The sequence below is a fragment of the Rasamsonia emersonii genome (assembly GCF_000968595.1).
Source record: "Rasamsonia emersonii CBS 393.64 chromosome Unknown ctg1118621760055, whole genome shotgun sequence".
NCBI lineage: Eukaryota > Fungi > Ascomycota > Eurotiomycetes > Eurotiales > Trichocomaceae > Rasamsonia > Rasamsonia emersonii.
Genome location: NW_013563232.1, coordinates 1 through 27,766, shown reverse-complemented (window position 1 = coordinate 27,766; position 27,766 = coordinate 1). Strand labels below are relative to the sequence as shown.

Below are 27,766 nucleotides of genomic sequence, written 5' to 3'. Positions count from 1 at the left end.
GTCTGGAAGCAATTAATTGATCGGAAAGCGGAGCCAGTCGAACAGCCCGCGAATCGAAGCGATTTCCTGCCGCCAGAGTCCTTCTGGATCTATATTCAGAGCGATCAACGAGTGCACACACGGCTCGAGGGTGAGAACAGGAGGACGGAGTAGGAGGAGCAGAAGAGGGGAGGAGAGGTTGAAACGGCGTCGGCGGCAGAACTGCCAGAGAGAGTAAAACAGTAATCAAATAAGCTTTGGGGCGTCGGTCCCTGAACGCGCGACGGCAGACGGAGGATTAATCGCACCCAGACGGCGAAATGAGGAGGTGATGAGAAGAGAAGAGAAAGAGAAATCATGAATTGGCCAGGTGGGTTTTTTTTTTCTCCTGCAGCGCACCCCGACCACCTCATTAATTAATCGACAGACGCTGAGCTGCATCTGCCTGGACGACCCATCATCGCTGATGCTGTCAGGGCGGTTGCGTGGTCGCCGCGTCTGTGCGGGCTCTGGCGGCCTCTGATTGGCCGAGCCATTCTCCAGCCACCGGCGCTCTCCACGCGACCCATCTCCCCAGCCTCACTGTGGGTAATCTTAGCGATTCGAATATGAACTTAAGAAAAGTACCCTGCGTACGAAGTAGTAGTAGTAGTTACTAGTTGCGTGTTCCCTTGCACAGCCCATCGTCAGAGCTTCCCGTTGGTACACCACGTGGACAAAATTAGAACGGCGGCTAGTAATTTTCGACTACTAGTTCACAGGATATTACGCAGTATCTTAGTAAAGCTCGTCTTTTGATGCTTAAAATTTAAAAAAAAAGACATCAAAAACCAGACTCAGACAGATTCTTCAGGTTCATTATCTTCCTATTCGTCTTGTCCGTAAGACCAGCTAAAGTTACACACCCGCCCTTTTGAACCTGCTCCAGGGGGACATCATGGTATCGCCAATGCAAACACGACGCACGAAATTCATCAATGCCCATCAAAATACACGTTCATCATCGTCATCAAAGAAATCATGAAAAGGTGAAAAATAATCCCGAAGATCGACGAACAGAAACCCCAGAACCATCCATTCAATCCCCGGCAACATATGCACAGAGATATGCCTGAGGTGAAGGAAAAGACATAAACTCGTGGAGCAGCATGTCATCAAAGAATGGAGATACACATCAACCTTTCTCATCTTACGTTGTAGGTCGGCTTGCGAAGCTTGTTGACCGGTGGAGGCCCATCCACCGGATACGGCGGTCGCGGGTGTCCATTGGTATATCCACCGGTCTGAATCGGTCGAGGAGGCGGAACAGGCATGGCAACGCCTCCACCTCCATCGTCCGGATAAGGGATGGGGGTTTTAGGCGGCACCGGCGGTGGAGTGTTCGCGCTCAGCCTGTCAACACTGTGACGCGGTGACCCTGGCTGTGGCGGACTCGGGCGGGAAGGTGCCTCGCTGTGTGGATAAGGCGCGAGATCGCCCGAACGGCGGGGAGGCGCGGTGATGTTCGCATCCTGCGGCGTTGGATGGTGCGGAAGGGAGTCTGGCGACGTGGGAATTTCATCGGGTGCGATGACGGTGAACTTCTCATCTGAGGCAGTGGGCACTGATGATTGATGGGAAGGCGCCTTGGGAGAATGTGTTCTCGGGATTTCATCCGCCGGAAGCTCGACTGCCATGGGATTCGAGGGAGGCGGGACGACCGAAGGAGCAGGGGGTGGTGCAGTGACAACGTTCTCCCCGTCTGACGCGTTTTCGGCTGTTGCTGCTGCATGGGCGGCGAGACGGCGATGCGTGCGGTAGATCTTGGCCAGCTTCGCGGCACATTCCGAAGTCATGGCCTGCACCTCCGGCTTCGCCAGATATCGCCGTGTGCTGGTGCTGATGTCGGCCAGACGATTCCACTCGTTCATCCCAAACTCTCCCACGCCCACCTCCACGTTCAACCGGTAGTAGTTTTCCTTCTTGACGTTGCGCTTGGCCAAGTGCTCCTTGAGCATCTTCTGGTGGATCTCTTCACACCCCTCGATCTTCGCAATCAGCCGCCTCCGTGCCTCCGCGAAGCTGCCCAGGGCATCGCCAAAGAAATCCTCCCACCATTCATGTTGTCGATGGCTCGTCCCCGGCGGTCGCTTTCCGGTCCCAACACTGACAAAGACCCCGATCTCCCTGCCCGGCCATTCGTTAACGGCCGCTTCATCGAGAGCTAGAGGCGCCGGGTTGTATGGCCCCGCACCTTCATCGATAAAAACGTGTTGTCCAATCTGGATTGGTTTGAACGCGAGCCCCGTGGCGGACGTCGCGCGGCCGGCTTGCCAGATGGTGCAATTGAATTCGGGAGGAGGTTCCTTTCTCGAGTCATACGATCGCAACAACGTCGGGGAGCCGTTGCGAGGGGTTCCTTTGTAGACGGCGGTAACGGCCCTGATTGTTTAAAAGCGTCAGCGATCAACTCGAACAAACCTCACAAGGGACAAAAAAAAACGAAAAAAAAAACTACTCACGTCTTGGTGCGAAATTCCCGGTTGTCATAAAGGGCGGCATCAGGATTCCCCCACATTAACCCGTTGACCAGCGTCGAGTGTCGCTGAGTGATGGGAGAGGATGGAGGGCGCGACGTGTTTGTGGAGCTGTAGCTGGAACGACTCGATGAGCGTTGGGGAATGGAACTGACCGGGCTGGCAATCTCGCGACCGCCGGCATTGATCATGTCATTTCCTTCCGATTCGTAGATTGTATGTTCCCGGACACACTGTTTAATCGCCTCCTCCAGTTTCGAAGCCTTGAACAGGGTCGAGCGGTAGGGGATGCCGGCGATGGTCTTGTCGGTCTCGAAGACGCGTCTCGTCATGCGCACGTAGACATCCTTGCATGTTTCTAGATCCAGGCGCAGGCGGCCCAGCATGAGAGCGATCAGGCCGCCGGTGCCAGTGCCGACGATGAGGTCAAAATGGTCGCACGGTTTGGGGATCTGGTCGCGACGGGGTGCTTTTCCTTCGCATTCGACGTAGGTGCGATACATCAGCTCCTGCAGGAGGATGAGCATCGAGTAGCCTCTGACACCGCCTCCATCTGTACACGGAATCAGTTCCTGGATAGCACATGCAACGTCGTGGCGGTCCTACCTAGCGAGAGAATCCTTAACGGCGGGCCTTTGGTGGTGTCTTTGCGGCGAAGCGGAGCATTCTCCATGGTGACGGCGAATTCGAAATGCTTGCGCAGCAGCAGACGCTGCCAACAGCCTGCGCTGAGAGTTATCGACTGGGTGGATGACGGCGCGGGCGGTGATCTGGTGACTGGAGGATTGTTATGGAAGTACCCGATGGTCACCTGAATACTCCGTACCTGGAGGGCCCGCGGAAGAGAAAGGATGACCAGGCTAAGCCTGCGTCGGAAGAAAGGCAGCCAAAAGCGTCGTGACTCTTTGGCCGCGCGAAGGACGTGAAGAGAAGCCTTAACTCTGACGATGGTGGCTGTTGACTGCTGGTGAAGCGGGCATTGCTGTCTGCAGTCGAGGGGCTCGGACTCACAGCGTGGCCCATCACTTGCCTTGCTGGGCACGCTCTGCTGAAGAGGACCGCCGCTGGATGCTGCGATTGGCCAGCTCTGGCGGGTCGGTCACGGTGTTATGTGCTCGGCCAATGACCAGCCACGGCTGTCGCCCACTGTGGCGGTGCAGCTCTGCGTCATTGCATCTGGCTCTCTTTCATTTCCTGATGTCAGAAGCTGTGCGATGGCCTGCTGCGGTGGAGGTCGAGATGGGGATCGCGTCAGTCACCCTCATTCTTCGACCCCTGATTCGACAATGCCGGCATCTGTTTTCCATGACGGTTCCACGGTTCATCATCCTGCTAATTTTAGACTCCGTCAGTCCGTCGTGCGATCCGATCCCGAATCCCGTTGTTTCTAGAAAGGTTTTCCTCCCTGCCTAGTCCTCTGCTTGGAGGGAATCAGAGAAAGCTGACACGATTCCATGTCATCACAGAACTGGAAAGTGTCCGGCCATAGAACCTAACCGAATGACGGAGCATATCCCACTCTTCCGAAGTAGTGCAATGGCAGAGTGGAGCCAGGCAGCCAGCCTTATGATAAGCTTCCGATTGCTTATCGATAGGAATTATTTCAAACGCAAACATTTTCCAACTTGAATCAATACCAAAACTACTGTTGTTTTTATTATTATTAACTCACGGACTTCTATTTGGATTAATAATGCAGCCAAAAAAAAAGAACAATAAGAGAGACGAGAGGATGATGTTCTGGAATTGGACATAGTTCACCAACTCCCACGTACCTAAGTATGCAGCATGCAAAGATAACGACGCGTAATCTAATTGAAAACTCGCCCTTTCCTTCTTATTTCTAGCTAGACGCCAGGACAATCAGAGGAAATTCAATCGTCATTTCTCCATTTGAAGTGCTTCTCCTGCTACACTAATTGAGTCTGGCCTATTAAAAATAGAATTCATAGTTAGAGACAACGGAGAATGACAATGATGCAGATCACTCAGGTACAAAGTCCTCCAGCTCAGTTATGCTTAAGCTGTACGTCTACCCGATCAAGTGTCCGTCCAGCAAAAGGGTATAGCATGGGAAGCGCATACAACGACTGGTTCAGCGACTGCTCCAGGTCACCTGATTTCGAGAACGGGGCAGCGGACAAGGATGGCTATCCAGTATCACGACCAGCATCCCGCACTTTGGGAAGAAGGAAGACGTGTGAATCCTCATCTTTGAAGACTGTGCAGCGTATGTCGGACGAGGTGGATTGACAGATTGGCCGGACTGAGTTGATGGAAAGGACATCTAGCATGGGATGGAATAGAGAAATTGTCTTCACAGAGGGAATCAATTCAACAGGAGGAAATATTTTAGTAGAGAGACACTTGCCCCCTCTCTTCGACTTCTTTTTCTGGATGACGCTTGCGTGTTGATCGCAGATGCAGGACATTCCCTTGATGTCGAAAGCGTGTCACCTGGTTTCTGACCTTCCACGCGATGGAAATTCGAATGTCGTTCATTCTGCTAAATACCCGGGAGACGGGAATTTCAGCCAGGTTGGTACCTTTTCCGCGCTGCCCGAAGCAGAACGTAGACAAACAAGCAAGAAGCAGACACGAAAACAAGCAGATACACATAATGGACACGGTTAGGTAAGCCTCTGTAGACCTACCCAGGGGGATGCTGGTGCAATCACCCAATCAGAGGCTTGCTTTGACCCCCCTCCAGCCCACCCCCCCCCCTCCCTTCCAAGTCGACCACGCTAACACTCACGCCAGATATAATTTCTTTATCTGCCTCCCTATCAACAACCGGGGCTGCGATGGTGCAGTGGTTAAGTAGCCTAAGTCTCTTATACCTACTAACAGTCCGCGTGAACGGCCCCGGGGGTTCGAATCATCCCTCTGGTCTCTGACCCAAATTTCCAAAAAAAAATTATAGAGTGATAGTAAAATCCCTGCCCGCCAAAAGCATAGGTGGGGGTTTTCGTAGCACCTGCGGGTCCCGGGAGGGAGGACCCCTGGTGTGAGCTTTTTTACTTTTTTTCCTCAGGGAGGGTGAGGTTGTTGATATTTCCTTTTTGGGAATATATGAGGTCCGCCCAGCGTTTTCTGAATGACTGTTACATAACCCAACAATATTGTTATAATCTATCTCAAGCTGATTATCTGGAGTGAACCATCCTAGATTATGGAATATGATTTCTTTTAGATATTCAGTTTCATCGTCATTCATAGTCGAGGAACAATCCGCGCGGAGTTGTAGTAGTATTTAACTCCGGGCTAAGACGCGGAAGCTTCCGTAGAGCATATCCGCAATTGACGTTCGTCGAGGCCTTTTTTTTCGAACTTTTTATCTCAGAGCCAGAGACATGTAAAGACTGATCAACCATACGGAACTAAAACAACAATTTTAATCGAGCCAGGCTTGTCTCTGCATCGGATTATGGATCACAGTTTCGATAGAACCTTGCAGCTAGCTCATGGAGGTAGTTGACTACCTGTCCAGTACGACAGTTAGAGCTATCAAGAGCCCCGTGGGGGGCAATTATAGGGCAGCTGTTGCATGGGAAGAAGCTAGAATTATCAATAAAATTAAAAAAAAAGTAGAAAGAAGAGGTAAAATGCTTCAACGTCAGCAGATCAACTGCCCATAGATGCTAAGCTAGCATCCTCTGCGCTGTCACACTTCAATTAGGTAGTAAACAGCTAATATATTCTGTTGTATTATGGAGTAAGCATCAACCGAAAAAAAAATTGATAATACCCAATCTTCACGTGAGCATAAGAGAAGTGAGCTTACAAGTTGCAGCATTTCCCAGAACAAGTATCCATGATCGGAAATCCAAACGATGACTTACCATCTTTGGAAGTATGTAGTATTATCCATGGATCCAATACATCTCCGAGCTTAGGGTGCCGGCAGATCGGAAGCTGACAAATAGTAAAGATATTTTCTCCACACTCTGCAGTAGAGACATAATAATAATAATTGACTGGTAAAGGAATTGGTACTATCGGAGGTCTCCTAATTCCTTTTTTTTGTCTATAGATATTCATCTTCTACTCTCCTGCACTATTTATTTATTATCAATCTACCAATCGATCGATCGATCTCTATTTACCCCACTAATTATTATATTACACCCTCGATTGCATCCCGCACCGCATTGACATCATCACCAATTATCCCCTCATAAATAACAATTACCTAATTGCACTTCAGCAACAGACATACATCTATCCTTCCCTCCTCAACCCTCGACAATCAAATTTACGAAAGCAATGGCTACTACTTCTTCTTCCTCCTCCTCAGAATTCCCGCCCGCATCGCTCCGCCCTATCGTCCAAGAGGTCGCCAGTCTACTGAAAGAGCGGAAGGAGACTATTTCTGTTGCGGAGACGGTGTGTACAAACATACTCCCTCCAAAAAAAAAAGAAGAATGCGCAGGAAAACTAATCAATTGACTATTACAGGCCGCAGGAGGAATCATCTCCGCCGCCTTACTCTCCACACCAGGAGCATCAGCTTTTTACAAAGGTGGACTGACGGTGCGTACCACCCCAACCAACCCACTGTACTGTACATATCCATACACTGATGGTGTACTTATATGTATGTACAGCTCTACACCCTCGAATCCCGCCTCGCCTTCGCCGGCTGGACCCAATCCAACGTGGACAACTACCAGGGCCCCACGCCACAGATTGTCGCCGGCCTGGCGGAGCATGTCCGTTCTAAGCTGGGGTCGACGTATTCCGTTTCGGAGAGCGGGACTGCTGGGCCGGGGAGGGGGCCGACGAGGAGGATGCCGTGAGTTTTTCACTCCTTATCTACCTTAGTTAGTTAACCTATGGAGAGAGAGTAAAAACTGATTTTTGCTTTGTGATGTTTCCAGTGGATATGTCGCGCTAGCAGTCTCCTCTCCTAATGGGACGTATACTCGCGAGATTGAGACGGGCCATGGAGATGATCGAGAGAAGAATATGGTTGCCTTTGCGGCGGAGGCGTTGAAGCTTGTTCGGGACGTATTGACGGGAAAACTAAACTAGCAAAGAGAGAGAGAGAGAGGGTTGGGTCAGTGAATATATGAGTAGATGATTCAGTCAGGACATATATATACGTCTCTCCTACGGGTTGTTGTATTTATTGCATATTCGCTGTCTACAAGATTCATTACAGTAGAGCGTGGAGATACCATCAATCATTCCTCTAGTCAACTGAATCTACATCAGGAATAACATACATACATGATTCCATCATTACCTACCTACGTAGAACACTCACTCGTCCTTCCATGGCAAATCAAACGTCCCCACCCAGTCCTCCACCTCCTGTCTCAGCAGCACAATGTCCGAAATCTCCTCCCCATCGCCCACATACTCAAAGAACGCCTTCAGGCTGCCCGGGTTCTTGACCCCCTTCGCCTCCGCGCTCTCCTTCGCCGCCTTGTCCAGCTTCTGCGTAATGATCACTGCCCGGTCCACGATCCCGGCCACCCGGTGGAAATCCTCCGGCTGGAAGCCTCGGGTCGTCATCGCCGGTGTTCCCAGACGCAGTCCACCCGGCTTCAAGGCCGACTTGTCACCCGGCACCGTGTTCTTGTTGGCTGCCACTCCACACAGCTCCAGCACCCGCTCGACCCGGGCGCCATCGACGCCGCGATTCTTCAGGTCGACCAGAACCAAGTGGTTGTCGGTCCCCCCGGACACGATGTTGTATCCCAGCCCGCCATTGTTGACGGGATTGCCCAGTTTTTCGGCCAGCGCCTTGGCATTGGCGAGCACCGTCTCCTGGTAGGTCCGGAACTCTTCCGTCTGGGCCTGGCGAAGGGCAACCGCCAGCGCCGTGATAGTGTGGTTGTGCGGCCCGCCTTGGTGACCGGGGAAAACCGACGCGTTGATCGGGCCTTCCAGATCGTACATTTCCTGGTTCCCCTTCTTATCCGTACGGCGGACGCCCTTGCGGTAGAAGATCATCGCGCCACGCGGCCCGCGCAATGACTTGTGAGTGGTCGTCGTCACAACATCCGAGTGCGGGAAGGGCGAGGGAATCACGTCGGCGGCGACAAGACCAGAAATGTGGGCCATATCACTCAGCAGATAGGCCCCCACACTGTCTGCAATTCGGCGCATTCGTGCATAGTCGATCAATCTGCTGTAGGCGGACGTGCCGGCCACGATCAACTTGGGACGGTACAAGAGGGCGAGTTCCTCCAGGCCGTCGTAGTCGATAAGACCAGTCGTCTCATCGAGACGATATGGCACCGTTTCGAAGTACTTGGAGACGAAGGAGATCTTCTTCGTCGGGGTCTGGTATCCATGTGACAGGTGTCCTCCATGGGGCAGATCGAGTCCCATCAGACGGTCGTGAGTGTTAAGAAGCGCAGAGTAGGCATACAGGTTGGCGGGGGAACCGGACAGCGCTATCAACGTTCGTCAGTTCGAATTTCACCGTAATGAATAGATTCTGAGAGCTGCTCACGTTGCACATTGACACCCCACTCTTCCGGGTTGAGTCGGAAGGTTTCCAAGGCACGCTGCTGGCATAGCGATTCGGCCTCGTCGATGAATTGGTTGCCTCCGTAATATCGTGCTCCGGGATATCCCTCGGAGTATTTGTCTGAATGTCGCGAGCGTTAAAGATAAGGTCGAATCACTCTATCTATCAAGGAGATAACTCACTTTGCATGACACTACCTAACGCATCCAGCACGGCCTGAGACGTAAAGTTCTCCGACGGAATCAAGTTGATATAATGCTTTTGGCGTTTTTTCTCCTGTTCACTCTGTCAGTACCAGACGTCTAGCACCACACGGCGTCAGCAGACCTTTTGCAGGATATTGTACACCGCGGGGTCGGCTTCCTCGAGGTGGGTGGAGAGCAGCTACACGCGATTAGCACGGAGATAAAATCCTTCGAATCAGCAAATTGCAATAAGACTCGTGCACACCTTCTGTTGGCCATCATGGCTGTCAGATACATTACGTCTCTGCAGGGCGATTCTAGAGGGATGGTAGTCAGTCTGACATCTGCAGCGAGCGGTGGTAGCTCTAGCTCTGGCGGAGCTACCGGACAGCAGCAGCCTCGACGCCTGCCTGCTGCAGCGATTCAAGGACATGGTCGATATGGACAAAAGACGAGAGGCGTCAATCGAGACAACAATTGCAGATCAACCACTCCACGACTGCGGAGGGACAGGAGCAGCGGCCGAAGAGAGGCACGAGGCACGAGATAACAAGCAGGGCCGCAGCAGCTCCGCGGAGTGGGCGGCGAGCGGGCGCGGCTGCTTGCCCGCGGGATTCGGGAAACGCATGATCGCGCCGCTTATCCCGCTTGGGTTAGCGTGGCCCGTGCTCCTGCTTTTTTTTTTCCTTCGGCCAGTTCCTCTTCACGACTCTTTTCTTCTCCTCATCACACAACTAAATCCAAGATGATGAGATGGCCTCTACGGCTTCCTCAGCTCTCACACGCTGCTAGCTCCGCAAGGAGCAGGCGGCGCGTGGGCGATGCTGATATGTCCCGGGTCCAACGCACCATCCAACGAGGGGCAATGTGAAACCGTCTGATTGGAGAGTTGTGTGGACTGTTGTGATGCATGGATTTTTTTATTTACTGTGAATCGGTGAAAGATCTGTGAATCTGCCGCTCGCTGGTCAGTTGATTCTTGCTTGACAAAACGGAAGTGCAGGCACGGAGCATAATAATGGCACGTCACTGATACGCCTCTTCATGTGAGCCAACATACCTATCTGATGCTGTGACTTGAGGGTGAATATTCTTCGATAGAGTACAGAGTACAATTTATACAATCATTCGACTATTCCTTTCTAAATACCTGACTGCAACTCCATCGTTCTTCGTGTCAAACCGTTCTCGAACTATCTTGACAAGATCTTTTTTTGCAGGTCGCTAGAATTAACTTGTCTCTTACCGTCTCTCATACTACTACTGCAGCATCTGCCTATGAATCAAGTTTCAAGTTTCATTCCACCGTGACATTCTCGGTTTCCTCCGTCTTCTGCAAGCTAATTGCTCTGTTGGAGCCGGATCGGTCATCTCTGGACCCTTTTTCTGTCCCAAGTTGCGACTACAGTATGGATTTTTCTATGATGGATGATACCAACCTCATGGATTGAATAAGGCAATGAGAACCTTTTCTCCTGTCACTGAATCCATGACGGTACTCATCAGTTAGGGGGCGGGCAAAAAAGAAGCAGCTACTTCATGCTGAGTTCATTCTCCATTAATATTTATGAAAGCCTGCCCCTGACGGAGGTCGAGTCGTCTGGTTTACCGAGTACCAGACTTGATAATCAGTCACACCGCACAGACTACCAGTTGCAAGTTGCACCCAGTAGCCAGTGAGACTAACTGGGTTCTATGCTTCTGGAAGCCTGACGGTCGAAACAGTCAAACAATAGTGCTCCGTAGAGCAACAATAGTGCTCCACAGCTATAAGAGCTTAAGAGAGCTCCATAGGTTCCACACTTAGTCCACATAACAAAGGAGAGAGAAGGTCGATTCCGACTCGACCAGAGAGGTGGGAATTGGGTGAGGCTTCACTCTCCGCAGTACTCCGTACGGAGTATGGAGTACTCCATGTATCGTCCACTGCTGAGTGTTCACTGCTCACTATCGCTGATGATGATCAGTCTTAGAGAAGGAGAAAGAGAGAGAGAAGCTTAGAGAATAGTAAACCGTTAGAATGATACCGACGAATTGACATTATTGATCGCGACAGGCAAGATGAAGCAGTCAGACGCACTAGTCAGTTGATTGCTTGTTCTAGAACAAGCACTGGATAATGGCGGGTCTTTCGTCGGTTGAAAACTTGTCGTGGTCTCCGATGTCATATCATTACCTTACGGAGTTTACAGAGTACTCCGTACCCTACACTCTCCCAAAAAAAATAATGTTGGGAGTAACACCTTTTTCTCCCGTGAACTCCTTATTGAGGACAAGAAACCATACTGTGAACGCGTAAGCAGGGCAATAATTATTGATCAAGTCGAACGCTGCGAAAAGGCCAGCCATAGATCAGAGCTTGGTGGGATCCAGAGAAAGCAACGGCTGAGGCTCACTATTGAAAAAAGTCGACGATCTTGTAACCCCTGTCAACATGTCCTGGACACCTGTCAACTGAGTTAATGCTGAGTGAGATGCTCATACTCTGTAAGTGAGATTAGATTGACTGCTGTAGGGCAGGGCCCCTCGCAGCATGGAAAGCCTCACTCGAATTGCGTAACTGTGAGCAGCCGTCCTTGATCGTCAGAATTATTTTCTTCGTCAGCGTCTGAGATATCACCATGAACCTTGCATATTGACACGCCTTGCATGGTGCGGAGTACGGGGTAGCATGCTGAAGCAGCCAACAGGAAGGTACCAGTTGGATGGGATAACGGCAGGTGGTGTAGAGTGGCCAGACTTCATCTAATTGAAGATCGATCGTTATTGACAGCCAGTCTGCTTACCCCACGGCAGCAAGGGCGGCCAACGCAGCCCGCAGGGAAACTGGGAAAGCGCGAAGGGAGGACGGGTCACGGGGCAGGAACTGCCGTGGCCCCATCGAGTTTAATTAGGCCCGGGGATCGGCCAATCAGCAGGCGCGGGTGCCTTGCGGGCCAGCGGTAGCGCCTGCCTTGGCCCGGTAGCGTCGCCCGGGCCCTGCGCCTGCCTTGCTGGGCAACCCCTGAGCCAGCAGTCGCACAATCGCCCGCCAGCACGAGCAGAGAATAATACGAATAATCTTGTGCCAGTTCACTCAGCGTCAGCAGCGACTCAGCGTACTCTGTAGTGAGTGTCCAGCAAGGGTAGTTATATGATGACTCAGATGTACCATACAGCAAGTCAGTCGAGGTGCAGACTGCGGAGTACTCCGTACTAGAGGGCGATAATACCCGATATGTATAGTCGTGGAGCCAGTCCTCTATCGATCAAGCCCCTTGTGAATGAGGACGATGAAGTGGCTGGGCATTGACTTCGGCGCGCGCAGAGTGCTCCGTCTAGAGTAATACTCCGTAATTTGCAGACTGAAGGCTCGAAGGGTCTGGAGTCCTTACTTGCAAGATCAGCAGCGCCTAGACAGATGAACCAAGGACCACGCCGGCGTAGCGTCCAATATTCCCCTCGCAAAGGGCCCCATCGCGCGCGCCCAGCGCCCTAAACCCACGAGTGCCTGACTAGCCGACTCCATCGGCAGCGCTACTGCTGAGTTATTGCTTGTATAAAGGAACCGTCTCCGCCAGCCGGGCCCGCTCGTTCCCTTATTTCCCCTGTTCCCTCTTCTGTCTCTTCCTCTCCTCCAACCCACTCGCTCGTTGACCATCATCGCAAATCCCATCCCGGTTGTTTATAACCGATTTCATTCGTTTCTTGCTTGCGACTGTCAACGATTCAGACGCTCCTTTCTTCACACCCAACTACCTACATATTAGTCGACTTTTGACGACTTTTTCCTGTGAATAAAAAGTTCGTTTTTAATTACCCAACAAACAGTCACAATGCGCTTCTCCGTCGCTGCGATCGCTGCTCTCGCCTCTGGCGCTTCTGCTGCCGTTGCTGCTGGTGGCAGCAGCAGCGCTGCTCCTTCGGTCACCACTGAGGTCGTGACCTCTTACGAGACCTACTGCCCTGAGGCCACCAGCTTTGTCCACGGCAGCTCGACCTACAGTGTCACCAAGGTATGGCAAAAAAAAAACAGTTGAGACAGATTGGATGAGTATCTGGGAAAATGCGCAAGACCTCGGCTGACGATGGTGACTCATTATTAGCCCACCACCCTGACTCTGTCTGGCGGTTCCTACACTGTCACCCGGCCTCTGCTGACCTCCACCGTGACCTACTGCAACTCCTGGTAAGTCGCAGACCCTACTTGGCCTGTCGACAAAAGTCCTGATGGGTGTTGTATAGCGCCGGTCCTACTGCTCCGGCCGGTTCCTCTTCTGCCTCTGTTGCTCCCTCTGTGGCTCCGGTCTACTCGGGCAGCTCCGTCGCTGTGACCTCGACTCCGGCTCCTGTGGCCGCCACCCCGGCTCCTCCCAAGTTCACTGGCGGTGCCTCTCACGCCGCCGTTGGTGCCGGTGCCGGTCTGGCTGGTCTCCTTGGTGTGGCTGCTTTCCTCCTGTAAATGCGCTCACACGATCTATCTATCTATCTGATTTGATCTGAGTGTGTTAGGTGGTTGTGTGATGCTTTTTGAGGTGCATGCCATATGAGCCTTGACTGTTCATGTTTTTTTTTCGTTGGGCGTTTTTATATTTTTTTCCGTTTTGGGTGTTATTTTTTTTTACTCAAGACGGAAATGTTCAACTTGAATGAGTGAGTGAATAGTTGAAGTATTGTCACTTACTTCGATGTATTCAATTGGATTTATTTTTTTTTGTTTCATTTTTCGTTTACCTGCAACACATAACGATTATTACTATTGTAATAATAAAGAAGCTATTGATTTTGACGATCTTAGTACGAAGACACAAGGCAGGTGACAACGGGACGTCATTACCATTACCCCATACGGAATAGAACGTACCTACCTAGGTAGGTAAAATTATCGTTCAAAAATCTGCGAGCTGCTCTCTCCTGCCTAACCTGGACACTGCTGCTTTAACGGGGTGAGCTGGGTGAGTCAGGTGAGCGACTCACCCAGTCAAGGTGATTCGCTCACCCTAACTCATTTATACTCACCTCATCCTCACCTGTCCTCACCCATCCTTCCCTATCCTTCCCCGATGCTCACGCCGGTTGTTTAGCAACATCCTACCAAGGAGTCGCTATGCATAGAATAGATAGAAAATCGAGGGTTGCAGTGGGTCATCCCCTGCAACCCCTAAAGGAAAAGACAATGGTAAAAGTCCTGCGCCTCTGTTTTGTTCTCTGTTCTTCTGGCCTTGCTTATTCTCTCTTCCTTTTCCCCTGCTTCTCCCTGTTATGATTCTATAGATAGTTTTCCATATATCTTTATAGATTTTCTGCTCTCTTTCTGGTATAGGTTACTTCTAGAAAAGCTGCCAAAATGCCTAAGGTAGATAGACTTGCTCGCTAAAGCAAATGGCTATAACAGCCTATAAAGAGAGGGGCATATTAAGAGAAGGATAGTATAAGAACCAAAAATGAATATTTAGATGACTTAATTAAACTTTAGAATAGAGCATTAGTAGACTATAAGATATATAGTTTGATATATATTCTCTTATAATAATTACTAATTATTGTGAAGGCTGGTATTTTATAACAAGAGACTACGACATAGCCGTCGTGGAGTAGGCGATACGCCGTCGTAACGACAGAGAAGTAGACTTAGTAAAGGAACAAGGGGTGGATTCCGAAGAGAATGGATTGCTGAATCTCTAGATAGAAGCCCCCAAAGGGAGGTGTTCTATATCCTGGCCCACGACCTCGCTTCTACCCCGCCCTATTGTTTGGCAACCTTGCACCTCGAGTCTGTAGAGTTCTCCCGCACGTATGGCTGTGACGGTGGTCTGGCGCTAAGCGTTACAGCTCTCTCCTATATCTGGACCAGGATTATATAGAGGTTATGGATATATATAATATTATCTTCCTGGCTCTTGATGCTAATAGTAATAAGGTCTAGAGAAGATAGGGTTGTACTCCATCTAGTCTTAAGAATCTTATTAATAAAAAATATAAGTCCTTGTAACTAGGCTGTCTATGAACATGAGGTCAAAGTATTAACTATATGGGTAGTATATTGTGCTAATGTACCTGTTCCTCCAAGGCTCTAAGATAGAAATTATATTAAATTCCTTAACCTCTTATCTTAGAGCTGTCATGGCTCAGTCAAATTGTCACGGGCTAGAGCCCGTAGGGGGACTCGGGCCTGAGACCCTCGTTGGTCACATGACCTATCGTGCAGTAATACTGCACGATGCGATACTGCATTCTGATTGGTCCCGGTTATGAGCTGTAAGTTTATAACCTTCTCTCAGCTGCCCCTGATTTTGTTTCTTTTCTCTCCCATCGAGACCTCTTGTAAGCTACCATAGTTATTAGATAGCAATATGAGCCGATAGGCCCGTCACACAAATGAAATGAATCCATTTGGTAGCTATGTAACTAAGATTCGAAGCTGGAGAAAGAAGAAAAGAATATGAACTCTGTGGGAGAAGATATCTTGATATGACACCCCAAGCGAGCTGACCCTTTCCTAATTAGTAAACTGTCACGGGATACGGAGGAGGACGATATGACAGTCGATATGACTGCGCCGTCACAAGAGCAGGCTAGCTATGACCTTGTTCTTTGATTTTATTATATTGTACTATAGTATTGATAAGGTGGTCTTATAGTTTATTGTCACTGATTGTGAACTATAGGTCTATTAAGTATGGGTCTATTATACGGAGAGAGATTCCATGGGGAAAGAAGTTCCACGAGGAAGGAGGCTCCATACGGGGAGAGGTTTCATGAGGAGAGAGATTCCTTGCGGAAAGAAGTTCCTTGTAGAGCCAGGTTCCACGTGGAAGAAGATTCCATACGATGGGAGACTCCATGTGGAGAAGGATTCCACGTGGAAGAAGGCTCCATACAGAGAGGGACTCCATACGAAGACAGAGATCATACGGAAAGACATACCACATGGAGGGAGATTCCACGCGGAAGGGGGTTCCGTGTGGAGAGAGCTTGACATATAGCATTTGTGAAGCGTTATTCTATTTCTTGGCAACTAACTACATTGAGACTGATAGAATCGAAACCGCTAACCTCTACTGACTCCCCATCATGTAACACCGCCGAGTCCTTTGGGTGGCGCTTTCCTAAGGTATAGATTGTGCAGAAATTTTTCATAGCCGCCTTACCATCATCTGACATTTTGTTCATGCTTGCTGGTAGCTATAGAACATTATGACATTAATCACAGGCAACTGAAACTGCTCGCAAGTAACCAAAATGGATCGCAAAATTAGCTAATAGAGAGGCTGAAACGTCATGGTTCGCTTAATGAGTATTCTAATAATATTAACTATAATTTTGCTTGTAGTAAGATACTTCTAGCACTATATAATCATTTCAGTATTTTATAGGAGGATTATAATAATAAGTATAAGGATCAAAGAAACTACCTACATATTGATGAAAATAGCTCCCTTAGTTCCTGAATGGAGCTATTTCTACCTCTTGTGTTGTTGCTCGTTAGAAGGAAACCTTTCTAATTAGAGGCACACGTGGTTTTGGCTGTGTAAGGAAGCTCAATTTGATTCGCTATGAACCATTATGTACGAAAATCCTTGCACAAGGAAGTAGGAAACAAACATGCACGCAGTTAGAAGATGAACACCTGTAATCAAGCAACTAATACAAACACCGCACTAAACCCTTTTCACCAAGTAGTCAGAAGGTTCCTAATACTACCCCCCCCTAAAGATGTACTGTTGCGAAGTCCCCTGAGCGACCATACAGCTATAGTGAAAAAGCTGGTGGTTTCGGCTTTTCTGGGTATTCCTGGTAGAAGTCTAGTATCTTATCTACTGCTTACTTAGAATCTGACCATAGTTGCTATATGGGGTTTGGATTCTACTTGTCCTAGTCCCAAATATAGGTGGCTTTATAATATCTCGGAGGCAGGCTGCCTGCCTGCTTAGTCAGAGCTTAGTCAGCTGTCACGCCTGGCCTAACTATCTATGGCGGGCTCGGGGGGCCTAACCTCCTCACACCCTGATCGACGTAATATAGAGATTTCCAGAGCTTCCAGTTCTATCTCCTACTGAGTGTTGGCTCCTAAGGCCGAGGATATATTATATTGCGTTAGTGCCGTTTATTCCTGAATAATGGTCATAGAAGGCGTCATAGGGGTCAGAAAAGGAGTTTAGAATTATAAAGAATGGGTCACCTCTGGAGATGGTGATATTGACTAATGACACTGCCTACGCTGTTGGTACTCGGTGCTGCTAGTCAGTAGGTTAAGAGAGTAGCTATTAACGGACTTTCGCGTAACTATATTACAACTCATAGACATAGAATAGATCAAAGAGATATCCAGACGTAGTCATCACGGGAATACTCTGCATAGAAGACAAAATATGAGGACACATAGAAGTACATGGTGGACTTCAGACTGATTCAAAAATCCTCAGAAAGATTCCCACATTTAGTTGACAGAATTCAATGTCCAAATTGAACTCGCAATCTTCATATAGGATTGTACGTAGTAGATCTTCTCTTAATTAGATTATGCACCAAGTGCGTATATTGTTGCTGCACTTAGTTAGCATTGAATCGACCTTTTATAGCTCATGATTGACCAGATCATCATTTATCTTAGTTTGAATTCATGGAAGCTCATCTTATCCTGACTGGTAATTGGTCAGCCGTCATTGTCTGTGTATGTATCATATACTTCCCTGCTCTTGCGAATACTTGAATTCTTCTAGAGATCCTTGTATATTTCTGCTATTTGTTCTGATCCAAATCTCCTAGATGAAAATTCCATCAATTCAGGATTTATTTTGTTCGGTTACAGGCTCGCATCAAAATCTCACCTCAGGAAAGCTATTGGCTATCCTAGGATAATTTGTCCACCAAGATCCCCAAATCCTTTTCTAGCAGTCGCAATTCAGGAGTGATATTTCTTTATGATGTGTCTTAAGACATCAATAGTGGCAAGTTGAATGAAGGGTGACTCCAAAACAGATAATGTCCTCGAATGCTGTAACGTGTTCCACCCCTTACCCGGCCACACCGCCTACCCTGCCACCTCATCCGAATCCGCGAAACCTATACAAATCTGAACCTCTATTATCTACCCAAAATGGCAATTATTTACAAAAATCACGAATTGGAGCGATTAGGGCATTAAGTCCTTATATGCCTAATAGTACCGTATTCACTATACCTTGGCAGCATGTGCATATGAGGTACAGAAGCTGCCTCTATGGCCAGAGCAGTTATACCCTGCGGCACCTGATTTTTATCTGAAATTTGACTCCATATAAGATCCTGCACTTCTTGAACTAAAAGACCTCTTTTATGTGATATCTGATTGGTTAATTAAGTCCGCTTCTGCTTCTGCTTCTCATTTGCAGCCCGTAGATCACAATTTTCCTTTGCAAGGATAACAGTGCTATTCATGGCCAATTGACAGCCCTTAATAAGCTGATTTAGGGCTATATTTATAGGGCTTGGCGGGCTCTGCATATGCTATTTTATAAGGCGTTTCTGGTACCTAATTGGTTTGCTCAGTATTAATCATATTAATAAGCTGGATTTTCTTGTAGTATACCTAAAAGCTCAGATGGAGACCTTCAAACCTAAGAATATCAAGAATGGCTTTGCAGCAACTAGATTAGTGCCATTTGACCCAAATTGGGTCCTTATACAGCTCAATATACAGCTCAAAATGCCGATACTACCTGGAAGCTGTGCCAGCAGGGCTCCGAGAAATGGTATTGGCTTGGCCTGCTGTTCAGCATCGGACATATTTGCCATCTATGCGAAGCGGGCGACGAAGCTGCTGGCAGAGATCAAGGCGGATATTCCAAGGGGCAACAGCACCTACTCGATGGGCGTGTTGTTGAAGATGAACTGGGTGCGGGCCTTGACGACGGATCTCCCGGCGTGGCTCTGCTTCATCGTGGCGGCGCTCAAGACTCTGTGACGACCTCAGGTGTCGAGGAGGGAAATGCAGATGGGCGAAAGGCGACGACGTATGAGTCCTGTTCCTGGTGGTCCCACGGCCATTTCTTCATTTCCCCTTATGAGTTAGGGTGCGAAATTGAACCAAAAGGGTTGGTAGGAATGAGCATCAGGGAAGATGGTATCTAAAGTCGATGATATCAACATGGCAGAGCACCAGGAGGCGTTGACATTGGACGAGAAGGAGGGCGCAACAGCAGCAGGAAAGTGACAGAACGGGATGCAGCTGACGGGAGCAACACAGTTTCAGCGGGGGAGCAAGGAGCTGACCTAGGGAATCAGAGAAAAGGACATCGATGAGATAGCATTTTGGCATGATAGTAACCCCTCACATCGATCCCAAAGCCCCCCACCCTACCCACGCGCGCCCGACCAGAATCCTACACCCTCCTACTTCTTTCAATCCCAGGTATCCGAATACTCCTCCCAACCAGCATCCCCAAATACCTCCCCATGGCCTTCGACAGCCCTGCCCCCTCAGCCTCCCGGGGTCGACGTGTCCCAGACATGCGTGAAAGTGCTCAAACAGCTGTATTGGGTATTCTATTGAAATGGAGTCTAGTGTCAATCTCCTGATCTCTCAATTAATTAATGTCCTAATACTTGGAATTTCCTGAACCAGCTCAAGGGAAAACAATATCAAATCATACAGTCACTGAGAGCGCAATCCATTTTAGGCCCTATAGATGTGATATCCCTACTGATGTCGTTACAAAATGGTAGATATATTGATATACTAAAATATTCTAAGAAAACATGCTGCTGGCCCTGCCTGGGTAGGCACCAGGAACCAGAACCCAGGCATCTACACCTCCAAACCTGCTACTACAATACTCCTCTAATCAGCATACAACCTTTGATGATCATTGCTATCACTAGCTAGCTTTATTGTAGGCCTCCCAGGTTATTATCTTGTCATCAGAATCATCACCCAAACTATTCCCCTCCACCTGCCACTTCGGCTTCACACAATGACGACCCTTGGCCTATTCTCACGATTGCCATATGAAGTCCGAGAGCAAATCTGGCTGGAATTTGCTCCAACCGGTCAAGATATGTGCCTTAGATGCACACAAAAAACAGACCTTCGCATACTCTGCACAAGCAGAGATCTTTACGACGAGATATCAAGAGTACTTTATCAGACCTCCTCCTTGGAATTCGATCTCTCACCTATTCACCAACCTGGAAAGATATGGACCACTGTCCATTTTAAGCAGGGACGCCATCAGCAGAGGGTAAATGCCAGGTGGATCCTACACAGCTTAGCCGATGCGCGATCTCGTGGCTTTCACCATCTCCCCTTCGACAGGATCGATAATGTGATCGTGAACCTCTCTGCACCAAACCCCAAGGGTGCCGGCAGACTTTTCTGGCTTTGGCAAAAGGTCACCGACCTGGTTAGCCTTTTCAAAGAAGCAGCCACCACAATCCGAAACCTGACCATCCGGCTCCAGAAATGTAATAACAAGAACGGTCAAGATTGGCTCGATCGATGGGGAACAGCCAACCAGAGCATATTCCGCCTCTATGACCACGATGTGGTCGTTGTACCCTTCTGCACATTACGGAATCTCGAGACCATTGATGTCGAAACCCACTCCAAGGAGCTCGAGGACACGATTGATTGGAAGATCATGAATTGGGCCATGAACGCTGTCTGGGACAGAAGCTGGAATCACTGTGTCTCGGCAGACTATACTAAAGGCGATGAAGATGGAATCGCCGAACACGATGTGGACCGCAAGGTGGCTAGTGACTACTTCTGGATCTACAAAGAGTTATGGAACTACGCCGAGGGCAATGCGGCCAACCTGGCACGGCGCAACTTTCTCAGCAGTTGGTTTGCTCAGGGGTCTAGCGGCTATTCCAAGTTTGAACAACAAATCCTTCGGATTAACAGTCTCTACCCTGATATTATCCAAGCCTACGATCCTGACATGGTTGGATTAAGTGAGATGCATCTTGCACTGGTGTGTCTATATCACCATGCGAGATCATTGCACGGCAGGAGGAATAATACGGAAGAACCAGATTACTGGGACCAGGAGGTATGGGAGTTGGCCTTTCCATTTGGTATTCCAAGATCAATGTTGGATGAATATCGTGACAAGATTGAGCCTCTACTGGACTGGGATACTTACTTTGATTATGTGGAGGAGAAGGGTGGCTTTCTTTCAACCTTCAACCACGTTCTTGAAGAATGGAAGTCCAACAGATCAAGCCAAAATCCAGAAGAAGAACTGCAAAACGCGGCTGTCACTGAGCAAACGGCATGACAAGATGATATTATTAGCCGGTCGTTGGTACATGCATGTATATCACTAATATGTATAGTAAATGTACTATAGGTCGACAAAGAAAAAAAAAGATTCATGGTAAAGATTGGCCTAATTCTAAACGTTTGATTTGTGTATAGTAACAAGAAGCCCAATACATAAATGGAGAAATGCTCCAGGAGGGAGAAAGACATAGTCTGCTACTCAGCTTCTCCCAAATTGCACAGTTGTGTCTAAATAGTGTAGGCATAATTAATTGCCTCTGATCTAATAGTATGACCACACCAGACATGCAGACAGTGGTGTCGCCTAATGTGGATATGCTCTATGCAATTGGAGTGTTACAAGTCCGGATGAGATTCTCTCCTTTGTTATCACTGCATAGTTGAAAATCTCATTTGATAATATCACACTTTGTTCCTACCTAACTAACCTATATGACATGCATATATAGATCGATGTCGATCGAGAGTGTGAGAGTGTCAGAGAGTGAGTGAGATCGGGATTGTAATTATTGTTACTATTATATTATAGCTTTGGTTTAGCCTTGCCCTCTCTCCGCGCTTTCTCCTCAAAGTATTCTTTCACTCGCGCCCGTGCAACCTCTACCACCTCTGCGTCCTCCACCGTCGGCGGGACGTTCACCGGCGACGTGTAATCGCCCTTGACTGCGTTCTCGACCAACTCGCGCAGCACGCGCCGCAGCGTCTTGCCGCTTCGCGTCTTGGGGATCATGCCGCGCCCCTGGATCATGCCGCCTAGCGAGGCGATGGCGCCGATCTGCTCGCGGACGAGGCTGTTGACAGCCTGGAAGAATTCTGGCGTTGGGGTCGCTGGGAGGGAGGAATTGGTGCCGTCGCTGTTGGTTATCCGCGGCTGGACGAAGGCGAATGGCAGATGGCCTTTCAGAGAATCTGGAATACCGACAACGCTGGCCTCGCCGATGTCTGGGTGCGACAGGATGGCTTGCTCAATCGCTCCTGCGATTGTTGTCAGAATACCAGTTCGAATGCTTGAATTCAATATACAAACGACAGGGCACATACCGGTACTGAATCGGTGCGCCGCTACGTTGATGATGTCGTCCGATCGAGACATGATGTGGATATACCCCTGCTCATCGATCAGGCCGGCGTCGCCTGTGTCCACCCACCGGCCATTGAACCGCTTCAGGTATCCCTTGTAGAATCGCTCCTCGTCGTTGAAGAGCGTGGTAAAGGCAGTCGGAGCCAGGGGTATCGCCATCACAATGTTGCCCATCGTTCCCTTCGGGACTTCGTTGCCCTCATCGTCCACGACTCGGACGTCAAACCCCGGCATCGGTTTTCCTGCGGATCCAGGCTTGATAGGCAAGGCTGGATGAGGTCCTCGGTTCGGATCAGCATTCAGTTGGCCCAGTGTGCTCTGCAGCGCCAATCCGGAGATGGGTGATCCAGACTCCGATGACCACCAATTGTCCACAACCATGGCACCGGGGGCAGCGTGTTTGGACAGCAGATCCTGGAACGTCCTCACAATGCTGGGCTCACTCCTTTCACCAGCAAGGAACAGCGCCCTCAAAGACCTGAGACCGCCGCGTCGGCCGACTTCTTCTAACAGCTTGCTCTCCGGGTCGTCTTTCCGCATGGCACGAAGTGCCGTTGGGGCCGTAGAGAGCACATTGACCTTGTTGGCCTCCACAACTCGCCAGAAAGCACCAGCATCGGGCGTTCCAACCGGCTTGCCCTCGTAGAGGATGGTCGTCGCGCCCACCAGCAGCGGTGCGTAGAGAATGTAAGAGTGACCTACGACCCAACCGATGTCCGACGCACAGAACATGACATCTCCAGGACCTTTGATGTCAAACAGATACTTGATCGAGAGGCTCAACCCGACAGCATGCCCGCCAGCCTCACGAACGACGCCCTTCGGCAAGCCGGTCGTGCCTGGGAATTATATCAGTCAGTATCTTCATAAACGGAAGAAACCAGGCGTGAACTGACCGCTTGTGTAGATGATGTACAGCCCGTCGTTGCTCTTCACAGGCACCGGTCCCGCACGAATGCCTCGCATCCGTCCACTTTTGACGAGCCTTTGCCAGTTCCTCTGGCCACCCAACTTATCAGGCTGGTTCCATCGCAGCTGATCCCGTTGCCAGATGATGACTTTCTCCGGTTTGAACTTGCTCTTCTGGATGGCACCCTCGACCAGCGGCCGGTAAGCCAAGGGCCCCTTGGCTCCTTCGATGCCGCATGAGGCTGTCATGATAACTCGGGGCTTGGCTGCCTCGATCCGTTGTGCCAGAGACGCAGCCGCGAATCCACCAAAGACGGCAGCGTGGATGGCCCCCAACCGGACAGTAGCCAGAGCTGCAATGAGTGCCGCCGGGATCATGGGCACTGCCAAAATTAGTATTTGTCTGTGCCAACTTAAACAAAAGAGGAGATCGGCATACTGTAAATGATCACTACGTCTCCCTTCCGTACGCCTTCCTCGCGTAACACTCCCGCCAGGACTTCCACCTCGTCTTGGAGCTGTCGGTACGTATACGTTTCCCGCTGTCCGGTGACGGGAGACTCCCATACAATGGCGATATTGTCACCATTGCCATTCTCGACATGCCTATCCACGCAGTTGTAGGTGGTTGAGATCTCGCCGTCCGGGAACCAGCTCCAGTGCTCATGACTGACACCGCTCGGGAGCGTCTTGGTCGTTCGAACGAGGGTACGGGATGGCTGTTTGTGCCAGTGGAGTTGTTTCGCATGGTGACCCCAGAACGCTTCGGGGTCGCGGAGGGAGAGCTCGTGGACGGCGTCCTGCGGATGTAGTGCCATTGCTTTCCGTTCGATTTCCCAATAAGTTGCTATTGAACGAATGAGTTAGGACAATTAGCTCGGGAGTGCACAAGAAGAAGGTCGTATTATTTTCCCGTTGATAGACAGGGATGCCCCTTGTACGATCAGAGTCGGGTTCCTATCCAGCCAGCCACAGTGAAGGCTGTTTGGCGGTTGCTTTGTTCCCTGGAAAAGGGCCTGATGTTGCTAATTTCCAACCGGAATTAGACTAGATTAAGAATAAATAAAATGACCTGTAAGCTGCAAGCAGGCAGAAGGCCTTGGGGAGCATGAGGTCAGGCCGATGGAACTCGGTCCGAGGGAAGGGAAGGGGGTCCGACGAGTGCAACAAAGGACGCCTCATAGATCGACGAGATGCTTAGGTTTAGGTGCAGCCATCGGCTCAGTGCGCCAGCATCTTGGGCGACTGCCGATCCGGACGAACGGCTGCAGAACTCTTAAGAACAAGGGGGGTTGTCTCTGCGTCCACTGTGAGGACAGCCGTCGAGGCTTCTTGCCAGATTCCCCGCGGCAAGCCGGGTTGATTTGATTGATGGGGAAAGCTCCCCCGCACAACTCCGCAAATCAGTATCCGCAGTGGGTACGCACTAGGGACTAACATCTGTCTTCAGATTAGAGAAAATATACGATACCTGCATCTACGAGATGGACATAGACTTATTGGAATTTGAAATGGGGACAAATCCAGCAGACTGATAATTAATTCTAGTCGAGACTCGATCTTGGCCATAATAAATTAGGTAGATACTGCAAATAATTAATTAGCAACATGCTTTCTTTCAATATATTGCTCGAGTAGAGAATAATAGAAATAGAAATACTCCGTAGAAATAGAAGAAAGGACGGGAGGCTAGAAACCAGGTGTCTGCTCGCTCTCTCTCTTTTTTTTGTCCCTCGTTTCCCTCGTTTTCGGCCCTCAAACCTGAATGACGCAGAGCCGCATAGCCTGCAGGGGTATACTCCGTGCAGTACCTACGTACGTATCACGTAAGACGGTAGGGGCCGGTCCATTTTCCATAGACATGGTTCATGGGTCTGTTGACGTGCCACACATATACACATGCAGTCCATGTAGGACAAATGGCGTATACACTCCAGCATTCAGGGCTGCCAAGGTAGATCAATCAATCAATCATATACCTCAGTTGTGATCATCATCAGGAAAAGACCAACGGACCCCAATTGTCATTTAAAAATAAAAAAGACTCTCACAGTCTTAATCCAAAGCATACGTAACGAATAGCAATGATGAATAATGATGGAAACCATTGCTCGTGCTTACATTGCATACGGGTGGATGCCAAGCCATATCTGGATCTGTCTACCATGCCTACACTCACTTAGAATACGAGGGCAACGCCACAATTCTATGAAATCGGATAAAGGAATATCCACATTGATTGACTATCAGGCAGCTGTGCTTCATAGGGTATCTCATCAAAATATGTGCGACATGCTCAAAGTTCCAGTATAAATTTTTTTTTTGCGTATTTTTTTTCTTGTTTCCTTTCCCTTCTAATCTGTCTGGCGGAAGCTCCTTGGGCAATTGGAAGGCAACTAGGGGTAGAAGGACATTTAACGAAAGCCCTTCTCTCATACTGCACAAGTAGCCACTGCCGTCGAGATCGCCCCCTCCCACAATGGATCCTCTCTTGTCAGCTCTCCTCTCTTCAGTTCAACCCCCAATCCCGGGAAGTACTTTTGGCAGCGGAAAACATGCAATGAGACTTGAACAGCAAAAGTGCCCCCATCCCTTTCCCCCGATCGGTAAAAAAAAACACGTATCCTTTTCAAGACAAAGCCAGACGACTCTATAGTGGTGGTCCAGATGGCCCCCACACTTGCTGCGTCTCACCAAATCCCATGATAGAACAAGATGAAATGACCTTAACACCCTAACAAGAGTCGAGGGGGAGAAAAGAATAGGAAATGTAAACAAAAAAAAAAAGGAAAGACCCTGAAGTCATCTCCGACAGACGAAACCATACATTATGCATCAACCATTAGCCATGATTTTCGAACGGAGGTCTGCGTACCGGCCGTAACCCACGTCGTCTTAGAATCTGGTTGTCGGTGGGACGGGATAAACATGCAACGGATCGCAGGCGATCACGATCGTAGAATAGTCATAAGGGGGAAATGAAAAAAAAAAGGGAGAAAAACAAGTATATCCAGCGTGAGCTGGGAGATCGCCACCATGGTGGTGTCCCAAGTATATGTCCGCAAAATATTCACTAGAATGAGACAGCATTCAAATGCGAAGAAGTCTGGCTTCTAGAATTGAACGAGGTGCGGAAAAAAAAAGCCCTTCCCGTCCGCGACGCCTTTCACAAAACGATACATTTCAGGCCACCCCGGTGTGATCGGGACCGATCAGGGCGGAAAGACTTGGGGAATTCTGCATTCGCATCGCGCTGACCAGATCCAAACCCGGTGGTTCGTCGGTCCTGTACTCGACCGCCCTGCTGCTGTTGTCGCTGTTGCCGCAGCAATCGCACCACGTCGTAAAAAGCTTTCTCCACGTTGATGCAGTTCTTTGCAGATGCTTCAACAAACTCGCACCCGAGCTCTTTCGCCAGAGCGGACCCTTCCTGAGCGGAGACAGCCCGTTCCATTACTTTATCACTCTTGTTTCCGACCAACATTACGGGAACAGGAAGCGGTTTATGGCCCGTCGGGGAATTCATAGGCGATCCCAGGTAACCACCGCCGGTAGGGGATCCCGAATTGGCGGACTCCTTGACCATTTGGATCTGGTTGTAGAACTTGGTTATGCGACTGAACGAAGCGCGAGAAGTGATACTGTAGACGAGCACGAAGCCCTCTCCATCCCGAATCCACTGGTCCCTCAAGGCAGTGTACTCCTCCTGACCGGCCGTGTCCAAAACCTCGAGCATACAGGATTGTTGGTCGATGACAACTTGCTTTCGGTATGAATCTTCGATGGTGGGATCGTACGTCTCAACGAAATGGTTCAAACAGAGCTAGTCAATCGGCCAGGTCAGTCTTCCGCCGCCAGCGCGGTCCCATTGTAGTTGGAGCAGGTTGCGAACCTGAATCGTGAGAGCGGTTTTTCCGACACCTCCATCCCCCAACACCACCAACTTGTATAATGTCATTTTCCCCGACATGGTTGCGGCAGCTCTCCCCTGGAGAGATAGAACGGCTTTCTATTTTGACTTGGGTGTGCTTCAATTTCGTGGATCGATCGATCAGAAGGGCAATTCGGACAGACTGCGATCAACGCCTGTCCGGTGGGGTTGGCGATAAGAGATGATTGATAATGGAACGAGCGGATAAGATAAAGCACGGAAAATGGGTAACGGTCTGCTGATCTGGGTTGCGTCAGAAGGAGGGAAAAAAAAAGGGAAGAGAAATGAAGAAAAAGATCTAACCGTCACCAGAAATTGAAGCTAAAAATGGCACGCCAGGAAGATCGGGGGCGGACTTATTTTGGTAATGTATGGTATCGGACGCTAGACGCACACGTGTTGAACACCGCCAGTGTGTGTGTGTGTGGTTGTAC

The 27,766-nt window shown here is 49.4% G+C and overlaps 7 protein-coding genes across 7 annotated transcripts; 3 read left to right on the top strand and 4 right to left on the bottom strand.

The window, feature by feature from the left end:
- Positions 1-1,163: 1,163 nt before the first annotated feature.
- On the bottom strand, positions 1,164-3,168 carry T310_3177 (Patatin-like serine hydrolase; the record flags this gene model as incomplete). Its single annotated transcript, XM_013473950.1, has 3 exons — positions 1,164-2,400; positions 2,481-3,048; positions 3,102-3,168. 3 exons carry the CDS (start codon positions 3,166-3,168, stop codon positions 1,164-1,166), a joined length of 1,872 nt encoding a protein of 623 aa, XP_013329404.1.
- A 3,593-nt stretch (positions 3,169-6,761) lies between these two features.
- Positions 6,762-7,529, top strand: T310_3176 (Competence/damage-inducible CinA family protein; the record flags this gene model as incomplete). The annotated part of the gene is made up of 4 exons (XM_013473949.1): positions 6,762-6,881; positions 6,954-7,028; positions 7,103-7,290; positions 7,376-7,529. 4 exons carry the CDS (start codon positions 6,762-6,764, stop codon positions 7,527-7,529), a joined length of 537 nt encoding a protein of 178 aa, XP_013329403.1.
- A 231-nt stretch (positions 7,530-7,760) lies between these two features.
- T310_3175 (Glycine hydroxymethyltransferase) lies at positions 7,761-9,597 on the bottom strand (the record flags this gene model as incomplete). Its single annotated transcript, XM_013473948.1, has 5 exons — positions 7,761-8,902; positions 8,962-9,099; positions 9,162-9,264; positions 9,307-9,363; positions 9,430-9,597. The coding sequence occupies 5 exons, from the start codon at positions 9,595-9,597 to the stop codon at positions 7,761-7,763; spliced, it is 1,608 nt and encodes a 535-aa protein (XP_013329402.1).
- Positions 9,598-12,979: 3,382 nt separating this feature from the next.
- Positions 12,980-13,605, top strand: T310_3174 (uncharacterized protein; the record flags this gene model as incomplete). Its single annotated transcript, XM_013473947.1, has 3 exons — positions 12,980-13,159; positions 13,250-13,332; positions 13,389-13,605. The coding sequence occupies 3 exons, from the start codon at positions 12,980-12,982 to the stop codon at positions 13,603-13,605; spliced, it is 480 nt and encodes a 159-aa protein (XP_013329401.1).
- Positions 13,606-18,831: 5,226 nt separating this feature from the next.
- On the top strand, positions 18,832-21,406 carry T310_3173 (uncharacterized protein; the record flags this gene model as incomplete). Its single annotated transcript, XM_013473946.1, has 5 exons — positions 18,832-18,877; positions 18,931-19,219; positions 19,410-19,665; positions 19,750-19,903; positions 20,022-21,406. 5 exons carry the CDS (start codon positions 18,832-18,834, stop codon positions 21,404-21,406), a joined length of 2,130 nt encoding a protein of 709 aa, XP_013329400.1.
- A 528-nt stretch (positions 21,407-21,934) lies between these two features.
- On the bottom strand, positions 21,935-24,219 carry T310_3172 (Acetate--CoA ligase; the record flags this gene model as incomplete). The annotated part of the gene is made up of 3 exons (XM_013473945.1): positions 21,935-23,331; positions 23,389-23,784; positions 23,841-24,219. The coding sequence occupies 3 exons, from the start codon at positions 24,217-24,219 to the stop codon at positions 21,935-21,937; spliced, it is 2,172 nt and encodes a 723-aa protein (XP_013329399.1).
- A 2,348-nt stretch (positions 24,220-26,567) lies between these two features.
- Positions 26,568-27,371, bottom strand: T310_3171 (Ras small monomeric GTPase RasB; the record flags this gene model as incomplete). The annotated part of the gene is made up of 2 exons (XM_013473944.1): positions 26,568-27,224; positions 27,294-27,371. The coding sequence occupies 2 exons, from the start codon at positions 27,369-27,371 to the stop codon at positions 26,568-26,570; spliced, it is 735 nt and encodes a 244-aa protein (XP_013329398.1).
- Between the last annotated feature and the right edge of the window lie 395 nt (positions 27,372-27,766).